At 41.0% G+C, this 17,656-nt stretch overlaps 1 protein-coding gene across 2 annotated transcripts in view; it reads right to left on the bottom strand.

Annotated features, from left to right (window-relative positions):
- Nucleotides 1–17,656, bottom strand: part of TBC1D5 (TBC1 domain family member 5) — a 35,491-nt gene that overhangs the window by 15,043 nt on the left and 2,792 nt on the right. For both annotated transcript variants that reach the window (XM_077668734.1, XM_077668733.1), the window contains exons 2-13: nt 16,587–16,683; nt 15,178–15,286; nt 14,208–14,297; nt 12,810–12,952; nt 12,090–12,192; nt 11,398–11,486; nt 9,009–9,029; nt 8,871–8,921; nt 7,379–7,445; nt 5,404–5,570; nt 3,417–3,559; nt 2,390–2,496 (exon numbers count right to left, since the gene is read on the bottom strand). In XM_077668734.1, the coding sequence (XP_077524860.1) occupies nt 2,390–2,496; nt 3,417–3,559; nt 5,404–5,570; nt 7,379–7,445; nt 8,871–8,921; nt 9,009–9,029; nt 11,398–11,486; nt 12,090–12,192; nt 12,810–12,952; nt 14,208–14,297; nt 15,178–15,286; nt 16,587–16,683 (1,187 nt within the window). The remainder of the gene's footprint in view (nt 1–2,389; nt 2,497–3,416; nt 3,560–5,403; nt 5,571–7,378; nt 7,446–8,870; nt 8,922–9,008; nt 9,030–11,397; nt 11,487–12,089; nt 12,193–12,809; nt 12,953–14,207; nt 14,298–15,177; nt 15,287–16,586; nt 16,684–17,656) is intronic.

Below are 17,656 nucleotides of genomic sequence, written 5' to 3' on the forward strand. Positions count from 1 at the left end.
GATACCCATTCACAAATCAGGAGACAAGCTTTGCGTGAAGAATTACAGGCCAATTTCTTTGTTATGTACGTCCAGTAAGGTGTTAGAACATTTTATTTTCAAGCACATAAGTTCATTCCTAGAGGGAAGCGGTTTTTTTATTGAAAGCCAGCACGGGTTTCGGCAAGGCTTGTCGACAGTGACGCAGCTTATTCATATCACAAATGAAATTATGATGTCACTTGACAATAATGGACAGGTAGATTTAATTTTCATTGACTTCGAAAAAGCGTTTGACCGGGTATCGCATGGCAATCTTTTGTTAAAAATAAGGTGGTGTTTAAATAATCGGCAAGTAGTACAATGGTTAGATTCCTATCTTACACAGCGGCATCAGTTTGTTCAAATATCTGAATCTCACTCCACAAAAGCGCCGGTACTTTCAGGAGTTCCCCAGGGCTCAGTCCTTGGGCCGCTTCTCTTCCTTATTTATTTGAACGACCTGTCCTTCAACTCACCCATACGCTGTCGGTTCTTCGCCTACGACTGTGTTATATACCATAGTATCACATCAGTCGAAGACCAGACACTCCTAGCCGAATACTTAACAGCAGTTTCCAGCTGGTGTTGTACTTGGCAAATGGGTATAAACAGTTCAAAATGCGGAAAAATGACAGTAACACGAAAGAAACAACCGCTCCAATGCACATACAAAATCAATGGCCTTCCGATCAACTCAGTGACTCAGGTGAAATATCTTGGGGTAACCATGACATCCAACCTGAACTGGAGCGTACACATCCAGTCTATTGTCTCAGCAGCGTCCAAAAAACTTCGATTATTAAGGCACCGCCTAAAGCATTGCACGAGCAAAACTAAACTGACAGCATACACATCACTTGTGCGTCCAGTGCTCGAATACGCCGACGTTGTATGGGATCCGCACACAAAAACGGATATAAAAAATCTTGAAGGCGTCCAGAGGAAAGCACTCCGGTTTATTTACCACGCTTATGGTCGGCAGGTCTCGGTGTCTGATTTGCTCAACAGATCTGGGCTTCCCACTCTTGAATCCCGTCGCAAGCAGCACCGACTAAAAATGTTGTTCAATATCATACATAATAAAACAAAACTGAATTTTCAGAGTTACATGCAATACAACACAACACGCCCCACCCGTAACAAACACGAAAGGACTATCTTGATGCCACGATGCCGAACAAAAGCATATTCTTGTTCCTTCTTTCCACGCACCATTTCCGAATGGAACCGACTGCCAAGCGATATCACCAACCTGGTATCTTCAGAATCCTTCTTGTCTGCTGTTTCGGCTCATGTATCGCAGTAGCGTGTCTAGTACACAGTGTATTTCGGTTTCCTTGTTTTTATTCTGTTCACTTAGACTGTTTGACGTCGAATGATTTGCCTGTACTTTTTTTTTTTTTTTGCTTCCCGTTGGTCTTATTGAATTTTGTCCTCGTACTGTAATCGCCCTTTGTCGCTGTTATTTTGTTGTTGCCACTTTGTAATTTTTTTCCTTTGTGCACTCCTGCCCTGACCGCCAAAGGGCAGTCGGCAGTATTTATGAAATAAATAAATAAATGAAATAAATATGTAGACCGGCAAAAAAAAAGCAAAAAGAACACAACCATGTATTCCCCCATGCACGTAAGTATTGCCCCATGCATGTAGCCACCGCCAACAGTGCTGTCAAGGGCACGCAGGTAAACACACCACAGTGTAAAAACGCTGGGATGTTATCAGCACAAAACATATTGGCAAACTGCCAAGGACTCTGCTGCACACAGCACGCAAGAAAAGCGAATGCTTAAAAAAAAATTATATTCCCAATCATCTAAACTACGTTTGTGTGAGACAACGTTGCGTTGCGCAGAAGCAGCCAAGCAAGCTCCTCCATCCAGCGATTGTAACGATGCTAGTGCCTGGTTCCCAAGGCCGTAGGCAACGCTCACGAATTTCGCGATGCTGGTCTGTTCGCAAAGTTTTTACGTATATTCGCTTCAAAGTATTTTACTTTTTTATCAAGCTTCCAGACAAATTTTGCTGGTAGACACTTTCCAGGCAGCCATAATCCTATCATTGTATCAGTTATTTTGCCGATAATTGAATCATTATAGTACACGGTTTATTTTAACATAGGGGCAATGGGAGAATTGATAAATCTAAACAATTTGATATTTAAGCGATATATCATTATATCTGGTATCGTTATAAGTGGATTACACTGCAAATTTAATGAGCTACTGTGCACACTATCTTTTTTTCAAATCCTTGATTCCTCCATTTGGAGGCAACTCTTGACACCTTTGCTTCTAATAATGTTCACAGGTCACAGAGCAGGTAATCATTTTTGGTCTGAGAGGAGAAGAACAGCGAGCAGTAAACATACCCTTGGGTCCTTTAAGTGAAGAGCCAACTGTAGAATGTAGGTGACGTTCCGACCGGCAGGATACTTCATCAAGTAGCTCAGGCACTTGGCGTAGTCGGAGTTCAGCACTGTAATGGATTAGAAGCTTTTTAATCTTGCTTGCGGGGCAGCGCTACTAAGGCCAGCAGGCTTGTGCTTTGTTAATGATGCAGCTAGAGTACATTTTGCCCCAGTTCATAAATGATGAAAGCGAACCTGGACAGCTCAATCAAGCACGAAATATGAAATGTGAAGCATTCAGATCTGAGCAAATTTAACAATGTAGTGCTGTGTGCAGAAGTTCTACTTTGCATTCAAGCTTGCATGTTGAGAAGGCACACTCACTCATGAGTGCACTCATATCGGCATACTCACACTCACATCTCACTCACAGCCCTCACATCTGTGAGTGTGACAGCAAGTGGACGTGTTAGTGCGAGTGAGTGGATGCGAGTGTGGGTGGCCATGAGCATGAGTGCGAGTCAGTGGTTGTGGGTGTGACTGGACATGAGTGTGAGTGAGTGGATGTGAGTGCGAGTAGCCGTGAGTGAGACAGTGATTGAGCCACCTCTCATGGTGCCGAGGTATGGAAGGCGCAGATAAGACGGTGGAAATAATTACATTTTTAATGTAACTCGCCTGGTACAATTACTGAATACTTTTTACATGAATTTAGGCACCCACTTATTCTTTTACTTATTTAGGTACTAAATCAAAGACAACTTACACAGATCTGGGGACAAGTTCAGAGCCTACATAGCAGTTTTATTTGCAGACATTGTGTTATTCTCTTTTACCAAAATACACCACCATATTTGAGGTAGTGTTCACAGATGCTTAGAGGTGAATTAATTGAACTAATGCGGATAACATATGTAGGACGAGAGCACTTCTCCTGCTCAACTAACTTTGGAAAGTCGGTACCAACTGACCAAATCAAGCTGGCTTCCTCAAAGACCTAAATAGCCACCTGTCTAGCCTATTTCACGAGCATAATAAATTTGCTTACGAGGTTTTCGAATGCAGATGAGCATGGAGACAAATATGTAGTCAACCAAGTTGAAGGCCAAGCTGTCAGCAAAAATGGCGTCCCACAAGATGAGTAGTTCAGGAAGGATGAACTCTCGCCCAAACAACAGTCGGAGCCAGCGTCTGCAAAGGAGAGCAAAAGATGCTAGGAAAAAATGACAGGTCATTCTACTCCGGGAAATCTGCCATTCTCTTTCTCCTGAAACAGTGCAAGGATATGGCTAGAAAAAGGTACTTTGCACTGATATGTTGCATTCTGGCATCTTAAGCACACAATATGAGTGTACCACAACATACAGGCCCCGTTAATTAGGAAGTAAATCCTTCTTCCGTGACATTCATGAAAGTGTTGCAGTAATGGCCCATGAGGGAAGTCTTCAACAACTAACAACATCAGACACTGAATTGCAAAATCTGCAAAAGGTCACGTAGCCACAAATGCCAAGACTTGTTCTTACTCTAAAATACTGTGCGCAAACCTACTCCACCTTGTGAGTGTGGCGCATTGAAGCCGCAACTTTAGTTGGGCAGTTACTTCAGTCAAACATTAATAAACATTATGACTACCCAAAAAACGTTACGTCTTTGGACGTAGGTTCTCTCAAAATGCTTCTAGTACTACCAAATGAAAGTTTTTTCTTCTGTGCCCTATTCATTCACAACCATTTCAGTAAACCCATCTTTGCATTCTATGCTTTTTAACATCTAGGCTACTTCTCCACAGAGAGTGCATATTTCTCCATATTTTAAGAAGAAGCTGTGCAAGCAAAATATTTGCATAGTGCAATCAGACTATCAAACACATTAACATAAGTTAAAATATATTATGAAGCAAAGAATGCACGGTAAAACCTGGTTTATTTGCAGGCTCGTTGACTGTGGGAAATATTCAAACGAAGGAAGTTTAAAAATAATACTAAAAAGAAGAAAAAAAAAGAAGCGCAAAGCTCTCTTCAACCACCCACATTACTTTGCAGTTGCACCCATTACACTTGACAAAGCTGCAGTTGCCAATGTGACTAACTAGCAGTCATTTTTGCTGTCAACATTTACTGCTTAACCACCGCCATTGCAAAAGTTTGCCTGGGCTCATGATTTTCAACATCCCAAATAGCCAGAATTTCACTTCTGCTTCAATTAGTCACACCAGAATTTCAACTGCATTTTAAAGCCAAAACGCTTCTGCATATCCTGTAAAGTAACCCAATGAACAGCAAAGTTTGCTGGCATTTGTCCCAGAGGTTGCCATAAATGTTAAAAGCCAATGCCTTAAAAGCCATGCCTTAAAATTCCTCTGGGGCTCATCGTTTAAATGAGAGGGCATTCAGAGTTTATATGTGCGCCTTAAGTGCCAAATTTCTGAACACACTGACTTAGTTCCTAAAATGGGGCACACCTTCAGGTCTGCTGTTAGGCACGAAGTTTTAAATTCTACACTGTAGCCTTTTCATACAATGTGACCAAGGACGTTGCTTGCTTTCAACAAGAGAAAAAGAAAAAGAAATTGCATGCATGAGTGCTTGTGCTGCAGCTTGCTGTGGAAACAGGTGAGGAAAGCTGGCTTAGCGAAGCCTCACAATATAGACCAAAGCAACCTGGAACTGGCAAATCCGTGGGGTGCATAAGTGTATCCTATAGCAAGCTGGAAACAGAACCATTAATTTCAGTAGCAAACTTGGGGACACAAAATCACCAAAACAGCACACAACCAGCCCAGCTCTCGCCAAGTCTGAAGCCTCGGAGGCTGGGACTCAAGTAAGTTATTTATCCGGTCAAATATGCATGGTAACATTTAGGACCCCCAAGAATCTTCGAATTAACTGATTTTTGTAATCACCAACATCCTACCAGAGATCCACGGGAAGAGGATCCTCACATCATCCCTCCAAAATGTCAAGACACGGTTCTCACAGAGTAGAATCATACAATTTCCGTTGATCATAAGTAAGCTTGACTTAGTAACGTACATTCCGAAGACATGCAGCGGGATCTCCATGTTCTCCAGGTGCGTATAGATGGCAAGATCATGTGCCTTCAGCATCGCCTGGTTGATTCGGCATAGCTTCACACCAAGGCCATTGTGCAAGCCCAGCGTGCTTGTCTTGGCAAACGGCATGAAGCTGAACTGGTCAAGCTGGACAGGTACACAAAGCAACAAGACAGAACCAATTTATGTTTCAGCACATGCGTTTGTTTCTACTGTCGCCATCACCAGCACGATTACATACACTGCAGGAAGAGAAAGGGCCCCTCCTGATGACCTCTAATTAGCCCTTTCGTATGTCACCATGGGCACGCTATCGAAGCAAACTTGAAGATCTCATCTCCTTACCTGACTGACTTCTGCTCACACCTTTAGTATTTTGCCTTTGCATTTTGCTTAACTGTGTTAGCCCATCAGGCCATCAATTATTTGTTCTCTGCATTACATGTATCCTACACGAGCCCATTTTTACATTTTGACTTTTCACTAGGATGACAAACTACACTATAGTATATAGGCTGCCTGCTGCAGCACCTTCTTTGTTCAGAAAACCCATACAGATAGGGATTACTTGAATTGGTCTCTCGTACAAATGCTTTTTGCGATGCTTTTGCATGCACGAAGTACCACCACTTAGACCAATCAGCATAACATCTTAATATGTTTACTGTAAACCGAGTCACAGACAGCTAGTTTGATCATGGACACCCTCCATCGCTTGTGCAAGCATGCATACACCAGGTTCAATGCAGAGTATACAGCCCTGGTCTTTGTCCTACAGTGGATGACATCTGGCTGCTGCTGCTGATTTCGGTGGCAGCAAACATGACTTTCAGTGTCATGCGCGGCGCCTAACAACAGCTAAAAGGTAACTGTTATTTATTGGAAAATTTAACTTGCATGTTCAGAATTAAGATCATCTTGTGGATAAATGGCTGCTGGGACAACAGCAATCACACTGAACTAACAAAGAACATGCTCTCAGAACTTCCAAATACAGTAGTTTTGTTCAAAGCGTGACTTTCAAACTACAGCTGTGAAGAGGCACTATATTACCACTTACTACCACCACTACCAATGAAACAAAGCTAAGTGAATAATGATGTTCACATGCTTTAAAGGAGTATAGACACCTAACTTTGGTGGCATGTTTTCTTCTCTACAATGATGTGGAAGACACTACTACGCATGAATCACCATGCGATATTCACCTAAAATAATTTACAGTGGAATTTTTTCTGTCATGCTGTTTCGGTTTTGGTTTCAACAGCCGAACGATGGCTGTGACGTCAAAGAGTGCTTTTGTGTCACGCGAGGCATGGTAAAACGTCCATATAATCGCTGTTTCATCAATTTTAATTTACTGCAGTGCTGAAGCCAGCCTTCCTCAAGGGCCGGAATGACAAAGAATGTGGAAGCAGCCATTATACTGCAGTTTTTTCATGTCTCACATGACCCGTCAGCACATTTTGACGTCACAGTCATCATTCGGCTGTTGAAACTAATACCGAAACAGCACGAGAAAGAAATGTGATTATAAATTATTTAGCAGTCGTAGAAGAATACCAGGAGGTAATCCATGTATAATATTGCCTTACGCATCATTACAAACAAGAAAACACGCACTGAAAAATAAGGTGTCTATACTCCTTCAAATGAGACAGTGCACAAGCAGTGCACAGGTAAATTTCAAGCCATAAATTTGTGTCCTTTACTATGTGAACATTAGCCTCTATTTATATTAAACAATTTAATTTAGAACCCAATGTATCGAAGCCAGCTCGGCTCCTTCTTCAGGGGTGACTGGGGGCAGTAGCTAGTGTCTGCCCCCAGACAGGCTCATCAAACCCAGCCAGGCAGGCAAATCTGTCAACATTTTTAGCTTTCATTAGCCTCTGTTACAAAACAAAATTTTGCAAAAAGTTTTGAACAATCCTGAAATAGTCCCCATGGCTTACCTTCACATAATTTTCATTCCACGAGTACCAAGACTCAACAGCATCCATGACTTGACTGAACAAGAAGCTGAAAAATAAAAAAAGGAAAAAGCACAAACACTAATGTGTGCCTCCCTCCATAAAACCTTAGTGCCATTAAATAGTAATGCTTTGCCTGAATAAACCACGCTATTAAAATTAACCAGCAATTCCAAACATAGTGCACTAGCCAGAGCTTCAAAATTTGCGTGATGCAATGGGAAGCTTGAAATAAAAATTTGACCTCGGACCACCAAGACCCTGGAGTGATGGCGTAAAGCTGTAAAACTATATGTCAACGTAAACCAGTGTTCCCCTGAGGCTAACTTTTACCTTTGCTTTCAAAGAGAGTCCAGCATATTTTTTGCTAGTCATGCTTGCAAATTTATGGTCTCAGTAATAAGTGCAGGTTGTAAGAAGCTAGTAGAGTCTGGGGTCTATATGATGGTGACTGGTTGAGAGTTTAGCAGGGTGGACTAGTAATAAGTCTTCCCTGGGGCAACAGTGAGCCACTTTCCTAGAAAAAAAAAGTGCCCACACAAAATACAAGAAGAAAAGGATGTGCCACTAAACTAATTCACTTTTCCCCCTTCTCTCTAATACAAGCTGCAATTCATTTAGCCCAAGTCTAAACATATTCACTGTCACATGGTTTCCAGCTGTATAAAATGATTTCATAACACTGGCACTGCCAGCAAAACTGCACTAGGCAGGCACTTTCATTTTTCCAAAGAAACAAATATGCAAGAGATTTGACGGTGCGATTTCCTCCTGCATTTGACCTTTAAAGTGCCGAGTGCTAATTACTTCGACCTTTCGTAAAACACTTACACCATGAGCCATCTGGTGCCTTTATGTGCAAATGACGCACTCTCTCAGAATGCTGCCTAAACTCCCGTCTTGTTCTGCAATGGATGCATTCTTATGACAGCATTACCTATAAAATTTACAACAACAGTTGAACTGTACACTTTTCTATAATGAACTGCACATGAGATGCCACACGAAGGTAAAAAAAAACATTTTAATTCTGTGCATGCATTTATATGCTTAATTCACTCAAGTTATTACTCTGTCATATAGAAATGTAACTGCACTCATATCACAACATGTACTGCTATTGAAATTGGAAAGTAAAAGGTGTCAGGTGACAACGCTGTTACCATCCTCTCAAAACCTTTTCAATGTCACATTCAGGCAAAGATTCTAATTACCTAGTACTATGCATGAGGTTGAACTGCAACCAACCTGGAAAAACCTAGAAGAAACAGAATTCTGGTTCCTGCAGCCATAGCATCTAACAAATATGCAAAACAGCTGCAAGATATAATTCTCGGAGCACATTTTGCAACCCTAATGCTCCATCCCCTGCTTAGCATTTGTTCTTACACTGTTTTTCAAGAGAGGATAGAGAGCCCATGAAATGATATGTTATACTTCACAATGAGATAAATACTAAAAAAGGGATTCTTACAAGGCATCATGTTCCGTGTAGTCAGGGTTCAGAAGCTCCCTAATGTCATCCCTGGGAAAAAATTTTGGAGCAGGTTAAAGAAAAAGCAGCATCCACACAGCAATATTATTTGGGAAAGACGATTTGGAGGGCACTTACCTTAATGAGTCTGGGAATTCCCTACAAGCAGAAAAAGAAATCCATACAGATGACAATTACATTCACACTACACCAATGGCAAGTACATTCACAAACAAACAGAAAAATAGTAACACGTTACTAGATCAATGATTATAGCTATCCTGACCGACCAATAATTTCAGACACCCAACACTTCAAACAGTGAGCACATGGGCAGCGGTTATCATGCACATGTTACAACCTCAGATATGCTCAGTTCACACGAGAATAGAACTCTATCAGAATGATTAAAAATGCTTTTTGATAATATGGAACAAATATGCACGGAGACAATAGGTGGAAAGCTGTGACACACTGACAACTGGGCTATGCATGGTGCAGTGAAGTGCAGAAGCACATTAGAGCCACCGCTTGTGCATCTACCTTCTGCAACAGTGTCAGCATTCTGTTACTCTTAATGACAATTGGTTATCTTGCATTTGCATTACATGCCCTGCCCAAGCCCATTTCTTCCTCTTGATTTTGACTAGGACGTCATTAACCCACGTTTGGCTCCTGGCCCACTCTGACCTTTTCCTGTCTCTTAGCGTTATACCTATCATTTTCCTTTCCATGCTACTGTATGTTTCCCACCTTTTATGGAGTGCATCCACAGTAGACTGACTGTTCACAGAATGCCCACGTAAATGCTGTAGTCATAAACGCAGCCAGACAGCAAAATTTCATTCAGCAGTACTGAACCTCTTGGCCCAAAAAAAGAAAAAAAAAACTGCTCATGTTTCCTTTGTTCGACCGATTCTGGAGCATGCGTGTTGTTTGGGACCCATCCCAGAAAACCCGGACTGAGCAAAATGAGCTAATGCATAATAGAGTGGTAAGGTTCGTCCTAAGGTGGTATCAGTGAGGAGAAAGCTGAACTAAAGTGAAAAGTGAGTTAGAATGGGAACCGCTCTGCTCTCAACAAAGAAAACTCCATCTGAAATTGCTGTTCTGACCATTTCACAACAAGGGTGCCATTAAAGATGTTTACTTAAACCAACCAAATTACATGTCCAAACAAACAGTGCATGACTTCAAAATATGAGAATATCGTACGAAGATGAGGTTTTATGCTGACTAATTTCTTGTGTGAACCGTAACAGACTGGATGCGATTGTCTGGTAGCCAAGTGAGCTGTACCTATGAAGGTTTGTTCCTTTCAAGGCTGTAACTCCTCTGTTTATGCATACTGGGCAAAGCAGGTATTTCTCAATAACAAATTTAAAAAATGAGTCTTTAAGGTAACAAACTGAAATGAAATGAGAAGACCCATATCAGTTAGGTTTAAAAAACTATTGTATGATAGATACCAAACAGATTTATGCCAGTACAAGAACTACTAAGTGTTTATGAGTAACAATTCATTCGCTGTAATTGTTTGCTTTGGGCATGACGCATTAATTAGAAACACACTTCGAAAAATTTATTATCCTGTAACTCTACACAGAAGTTTCAATTTAGGTTTCCGAGACAGTGTCAGTAATGAAGAAATACGTAACACAAACAAAACTAGGACAGAAAGGACACATGCACACAGAACACCCCTTTCTGTCCCTGTCCTGTTCATGCTATCTATGTATTTATTCATTTCATTGGTGCTTTTGCAACTAGGGAAATGCAACAAGGGCACTTTTCCACTGCACAAGCAGTACAATGCTCAGCCAAATTCCTTGCCCAGCACATCAGTTATGTGCAAAGATGGCAGGAGAGGTACTACGTTTTCTAAACACCATTTCATCCGCCATGCTGATGCTGCTTGCAACAGGCTCTGAGAGTAAGTCAAGCTTGGTTGCGTATATGTACCTTAAAACCTAAATAAATTTGTTTTATGCAATCCACACTTTTGATATTTGCCCATGTGCCTCCTGGGACACAGCAGTCCTTTGGTAAGCTTTTCGCACCCTTAAAATATGGGATCTCTATTCCTTCAACAAAGCAAAAAATCACTTGTAGAAATGTACTTATAGAAAAAGACATATTTATAGTATATTTATAGTGAAAGATAGACAGGCAAGTAGACTGGACAGCGCTTGTCAATGTCTTTTGCACTGTTTCTATAAATATGACGTGCCATCTAGCTCAACATTGTTTTACATCAGAAAAAACAATCAGATACGGTACATTGATTACACTAAAAATGGAACACTAAACCAAGTAAATCTCAATGACAAGACATTTCTTACGGTCTCAAGTACTAATGATCAGACCTCGAAGCACATGTTATTGAATATACAGAAAGAAACGGCATTTTAAATTTACCTTCAACACTATCAACCCAAAAGCCATGCCTCATCCTAATGCTCGAACCATCACTGCAAGTCACCAAGATCTCCTTCAACAACAACACGAGCATGAAACATGCACTTACCTAATATAGTCAAGCTCTAAGGCATGCAGAAATGCCTGCTGGTCGTTGTGCAGCACAAAGATGATCGGTGCCAGAAGTTCGTGCATGCCCTTCGAAAAAGAAACAAAGCACGTCTTATGTCTCAATGCGATCTCAGGAGTTGCAAATGGCAAAGGGAAAAGAAAGCACTAGACTAGAAAACTTTGCAGAGGGTATCTTAGTACCATCTGGTACTGATCAAACAAACTAACTCATGGCATAATGTGGCATACTACAGTTCAGACTTCCCACCTCTGAGTATCTCAATTCTACAACACATCAAGTTGCCAATATGTACAGTGCCAGTTTATTGCCACTACTCCAAACCTTTCGTAGTAGGACTTTCATAGACATGCTGACAAGATAAATAATGAGCTACACTAAATGGTCTGCCTCTGTTTCACTGGATGTGCTCTGCAAAACCTGTAAAAGGCTACCTTTAAGCTTTTCATGCTCAGGCTGACACCTCAGCAAAAGAGGCTATTGCGCAAAGCACCAAATTTACATCCCAGAATATATTCTGTGCTAGAGCTTCACCTCTAGAAAAGTGAAAATTGAGGAAAATAGTGTCCGCTTGCACAAACCTCACAGACGGTTACTGTGCACTATAGATTTTTATTCATCAATTCCACAGAAACACCAACCACTGATAATCCCTTTGGAACTGTACAAACCTGCCGGTATGAAATCTGAGGATGTTGCCTCGCATAGTAGAACAACACGTTCACCATCATTGCCTGGACATCTGAAGTCTGGAAAAACTCTATCTCTGGAAACCTGTGGAAACAAAGACTGCAGTTTTTACCAAGCAAGGAACCTTGCACGGGCTGCAAGTACAGCTCTCACTATTGACAGTATTAAAATGTTTTTCTTGCAAGCTAGACAGGCATAACAATATACTCAATAAAGCAAACTAACTGGACCACAAAGCAACATGTAATTTATTACTCTTCTTGAAAGAAAAAAAACCATTACAGTTAATCAGTTACAATGCCTCTTGAGAGATACAAGTGAAACCTGATGCATCAGAATATGTGGCAGAAACAAGGATCTGAGCAAGCACTCAAGACGTAAACTGCAGACCCATGTCCATAACCTGATGGAATCAAGAAGTACTAAAAAAGGTGTGTATGAAAAAAAAAAAGAAATATATGCCTATAAAGATTTCCAGATTTACACCCTGCAATGAACAATTTCTTTGAACAATGAACAATGTTAAGATACTATCCAGACAGCACATTTTTTTAATGGCATAGAACAGATTAAGCCCTCCATATACATTACATAGCAACTCAGGAATACGGGTGTGCTGCTTCTCAAATGGTTCACACAACATTATAATAATTATGAAAAAGAAGCAGAACAATGAGCAAGCACGGCAAGCATGAACGTACGTCCTTATCACATCCTGCTTGATCATTATCCGCAGCTCGCTGTCCTCAAAGTATCTGTTCCACGGGCTTCTTTCCTCTTGTGACAGCGGGTTGTTGCAAGCCAGATCAAGGTCCTCCACTTCAACCCTTGGATTGTGACATGTCTACGAAACAAAAAGCAAGTGAACGCTCTCCCCTCAAGCATGTTTTCCAAACACTGCTTGTGCTGCACTGACAGAGATGAGATACGGGCTGAGCAGACAGCTGTTGTGACACTGTGCTAATAATAATAATTGGTTTTTGGGGAAAGGAAATGGCGCTGTATCTGTCTCATATATCCTTGGACACCTGAACTGCGCCGTAAGGGAAGGGATAAAGGAGGGAGTGACACTGTGCTGCTAAGACAAAAAAGCATCAATAGGCTACAACAACAAAAAGCCCAGCCTTATCAAAACATGAATCCAGAATGCATGAACAGCTGTTCCTTGTTTTTTTTTTACATCATTATTTTTGTTTATAGTCAATACAGTCCTAACACGGAATTTCAGCACAGCCTAGTAGAAAATTAAATCTTAGAGACAGAAGCTAAGAAATGAGCTAGTATAAAACACAGCAAGCACAAAGCAGAAAAAATCAGACGGCAGTCCATCGTTATTTCATATGTGACACAAGTAATGCCAAGGACCACAACACCTGACTACAAGTTGATTCAAATACTTTTCCATCCTTGGAGCTGCTATGCTCTTTGGTAGCTAGTAGGTCTAGAAATGCAAACCATAAAAACTATAAATAAAGACTGTACATGCACCAGCTGCACTCATTCAAACCTGTATACAAAAAAGACATGGCCACGGAGCACAATATCATGGGCCAAGATAGAAAGGGTGAAGAAAGAAAGGCGAGGAGGTTAACGAGAAGATGATTCTAGTTTACTACCCCGAACTGGGGGAGGGGGATATAAAGGTGGAGGAGAACACAGGGGAGAGTTAAAAATGAAGGATCTCAAATCAGAATGCATGCATTGCAAAGCCACAACCTATCACCTAGGCACTAAGCCCTCGGGAAGCGAAGCAATTCCTGGCAGGCCTACTAGCACTGTGGCCACTGTCTAAGGATTTTTCATCTCCACTAACGGATGGGGATCAAGAGGACCAAGACCCAACCTTCACAAGAAACATTCAATATCACTTTGTTTCTTGACTATGCCATTCAATGTTTATTTAGTTACCTATTTCTATTTTCACTTCATCTCTACCTTTCACAGGAGAATAAGCCGAACAGCTAAATATCCAGGTCTGTGACAAGGTGACATAAAACTTTGTGTCATGACAGTGGGATTTCTAAAAAAAAACAAACACATCACCACCGCCAAGACTGCATGTCAACAGTGCAATATGCAAACCCAAGTAGATGACCTACCTTGGCAAGCATTGACTCATACTTGTGTCTCATTGCCCTGGTTCCGACGATCCAGTCGCTCCTGGAGTCTGGAAGACATTCTAAAAATACCTGCAGCGTTCAAAAAGAAAAACCCGATTCAACACTTGTAGAAAGCTTGTTGCCAACAAAACTGACTATCTGCCTCATACTGAGAGCACAATACGCGAGCAACACCAGGCAGCAGGTAATGCCTTACTAAAAACATTAGAGATCACTGCAGCAACCTGCAATGGGGGAATGCGAAAGCATTGACGCCTCTTCCACACTCGTCGCCGGATGACGTGCATTTTTTTTTGCATTACTTACTTTTTTATTTTTACATCATTTAACACTTTTTTAACCTGGTTTACTCCTTTCAACCTCTTTTTCGCTTTATACTAGTTCGAAGTCCGGGGCTGTTTTGACGCCCTCCCACTATCTCGACGTCTCTGGCTATTCTGACGGCTAACTGAATTAATTACACCACATAGACCATAGCATTTTGTTTAATTAATTGATGTTAATTAATCACCCTTTAATCTATATCAAACCTTTATCCGGCTTGGTTGCGTATTTCCCCAGAATATCGACTTCCAAGGCAGTTATGAAGTCTCTCCCCCCCCCCACTATACAGACGTCCATGGCTATTTTGACAGCTAATTGACTTTTTTGCCCCTAATTAATTAATCCCCATCAACCAAATTTGGCACACCGCGACATTATGTCATCCTCTATCTCATACAATCATTCTTTTACCCCTAACTCTTCCTTGAACGATACAAGGGCTACGGACATGTTTTGCGTCTACTTCCATCTGACACGAGACCGCGAACATACCCAATTAATGCTTTCACATTAATAACTGTTCATGTTGGTTTCTGGGTCTGGCTCCTCTTGACATACACGCAACAACCGCAAGGGGGGCACAGAAATTCTTAGCAAGACATGCAACAATATTGAAGCCACTTGCCTTCCAACATATGCTCCTGAATCTGCAATCTGCAAGTTCCAGTCTGAGAGCCTTCTCTTTCAGCTTCCTTGAGATCTCTCCTCTCTCAAACAGTGAGAACCACTCCTCACTGAAGGATCAAGCAGTAAAGAACATGCAGTAAAGGGCAGCAAATAATAATACCACAACAAAGAGCAATTTGGAAAGTGCACACAGAGTTACAAACCAAATACAAATGTCGAACACTATATTTTATCCCAATTCTTAGTGTACCCACACATAATATGTAGCCACCTTTTGTGCAGCCTTTACTCTGCACAAATCATTACTTCTCTGTAATCATGGGAAAGAGCTTGTATAAGCAACTTGGAGGCCAGATAGGATATTTGCAAGCCCTATCCCCTTGAAGTACCAACAAGGTCTGGTGAGGGGGAAAGTTATTTAGTGCGTAAAACATCATCAGCAGACCTCTTGGAAGTGAATTATAGAAAGGATCACACAAGATTTTTGCAGACTTCAGCACATTTCTATTACATCCACATTTGCAGACGTTGTGTGTGCTATATAAGGATCTCCTAGCATTCAGGCTGCATACACAGATTAACCCTTTCACATGCCGTTCTGTTTCCATCGAAAACAAATATTTTTCCACATAAATAGCATTCACAGGTCGTAAGAAAGACAATTGGTTGGTTTTGCAGTGCCGAATATAAGCAGTTAATTTTTTATATGGATGTGCAATATTTTGTGTAAGGTGTCAATTATCCGAAATCTTGACATCCAAATTTCATGACCTATCTGGAAAACACCCAAAGCAGCGTGAAATCAATTTCTATTTCAAAAATGTACATTACTTTTGAAAATGTGCAACAAAAACAGATTCTTTTACTCAGGGCAAAATGTGCCTGCATAAAAATGGCGGGCGACGTGCTACCCTTCTCACTGTTGCGCGAAATGTTATTAACTCCATTCTCTTTTTCGCACAATAAACCACCTTATTTTAGACATGAAAGAGGCACTATTCGCCCAAAACAAGGACATCAATGCTAGGTGCAGCACACTGCCAGAAAAACCTGCAAACTGTGTTTGTACACAATTGTGTACATAGTGTGTCAAAAGTTTAAATTACTGCAAGCTTGTGCTTTGATAACATGCTACGCTGCCTCCTTACGAACTTCCTTAATCAGTATTTGTTACCATCCAGGCATGTATTTGAAGCCAAACTTGTTTACTTAAGACAAAGACTTAAGCCACGAGTTCCCAAGCAACTTTCTTACGCAACAGTTTAAACTGTTCAGTCATTAAAATGCCAAAAAGCACCTTATTCAGGTACTTGGCAGTACCTCCGAAATTCTTTTACGAGCCCTTTGACACTGAATGTTGCCCTGAAGTTAGTAAAACAAGAAAGCTGTTGTGTCAACATAGCGTACCTGTACTTCTTTGAGCATATTTGAGAGTTGTCTGAATTAGCCGCTCTAAGGCCATTGCTGGCATGATGGCTAGAAAGTGAGTCTATGGAGTCAAAACCTGAAAAAAAAAAAAAATTAATACACAGCGTCAGGTACCAACATACACACAAGGTTCACATTTTACACTGCAAGCCTAGAAAAATGCAATTTTCAAACACAAAATTTTGAATTACCGGCAATACAAAGGAAATGCTACAACAGATTGCTTTTACAATTTTGCTACTCCAATGGTTCATATATCAATCCCAGTAAGTTTTTTTTTTTTCAATTTTTCTACATTTGCTGTAAACTGCCGTTATTCATGCATCAAGCAATTCACCCCTAAAACGCACAGCAGTGAGCAAAGAACAAAAGCAGCAAAGAATGGCTACGTACAAAACCACTGTATACATGCAATGAGAAGAAAGAAACAATGGGTGGGTCAGATGTCAAATGATTGATACAGCATCATTCAATGACCGTACCTCCTTTTTTGCTTTCCTGTGTATCCAGCCGAGTAAAATATACACAACACAGACATGGCAACCAAGACAGGTGTCAAGAAAAGGTGACTGTTCTTTCTACTACAGGACAGTGACAATAAACAGCCTGTAGACAATAAGGGGAAGGGGGGGGGGGGGTTACCATATGGCTTCATTGTTATTACAGGACCTACAGGCAGCACACTACGTGATGGGCAGTGGACACCACAACCGATCACGTTACAGAAGCGTTTGTGACCTTACTACATGAACGCTCACATGCATTTACACCTAGCAATCACGACAACTTCCCTCTCCTCCTCACTCTGCACTTGCAGCAGAAAAAGTTACCCCGCAAATACGTTGGCTCTGTATGTAGATTGACAAAGTGAATTTTGGTTGGCCATTTTGACAGTTGTCGAAGTCAAACAAACTATGGAATTCATTTCTACGGAAATTAAATAACAGCATAATGCAGTCGCATTCTATGAATGTGTGAGATGAATCAATATCAGTAGGAAATGTTTGCAAAGACTTGCCAATGCATCTCTCAAGAAAATGAAGGACATT

This window comes from Amblyomma americanum, chromosome 6 (assembly GCF_052857255.1).
Source record: "Amblyomma americanum isolate KBUSLIRL-KWMA chromosome 6, ASM5285725v1, whole genome shotgun sequence".
Lineage (NCBI taxonomy): Eukaryota > Metazoa > Arthropoda > Arachnida > Ixodida > Ixodidae > Amblyomma > Amblyomma americanum.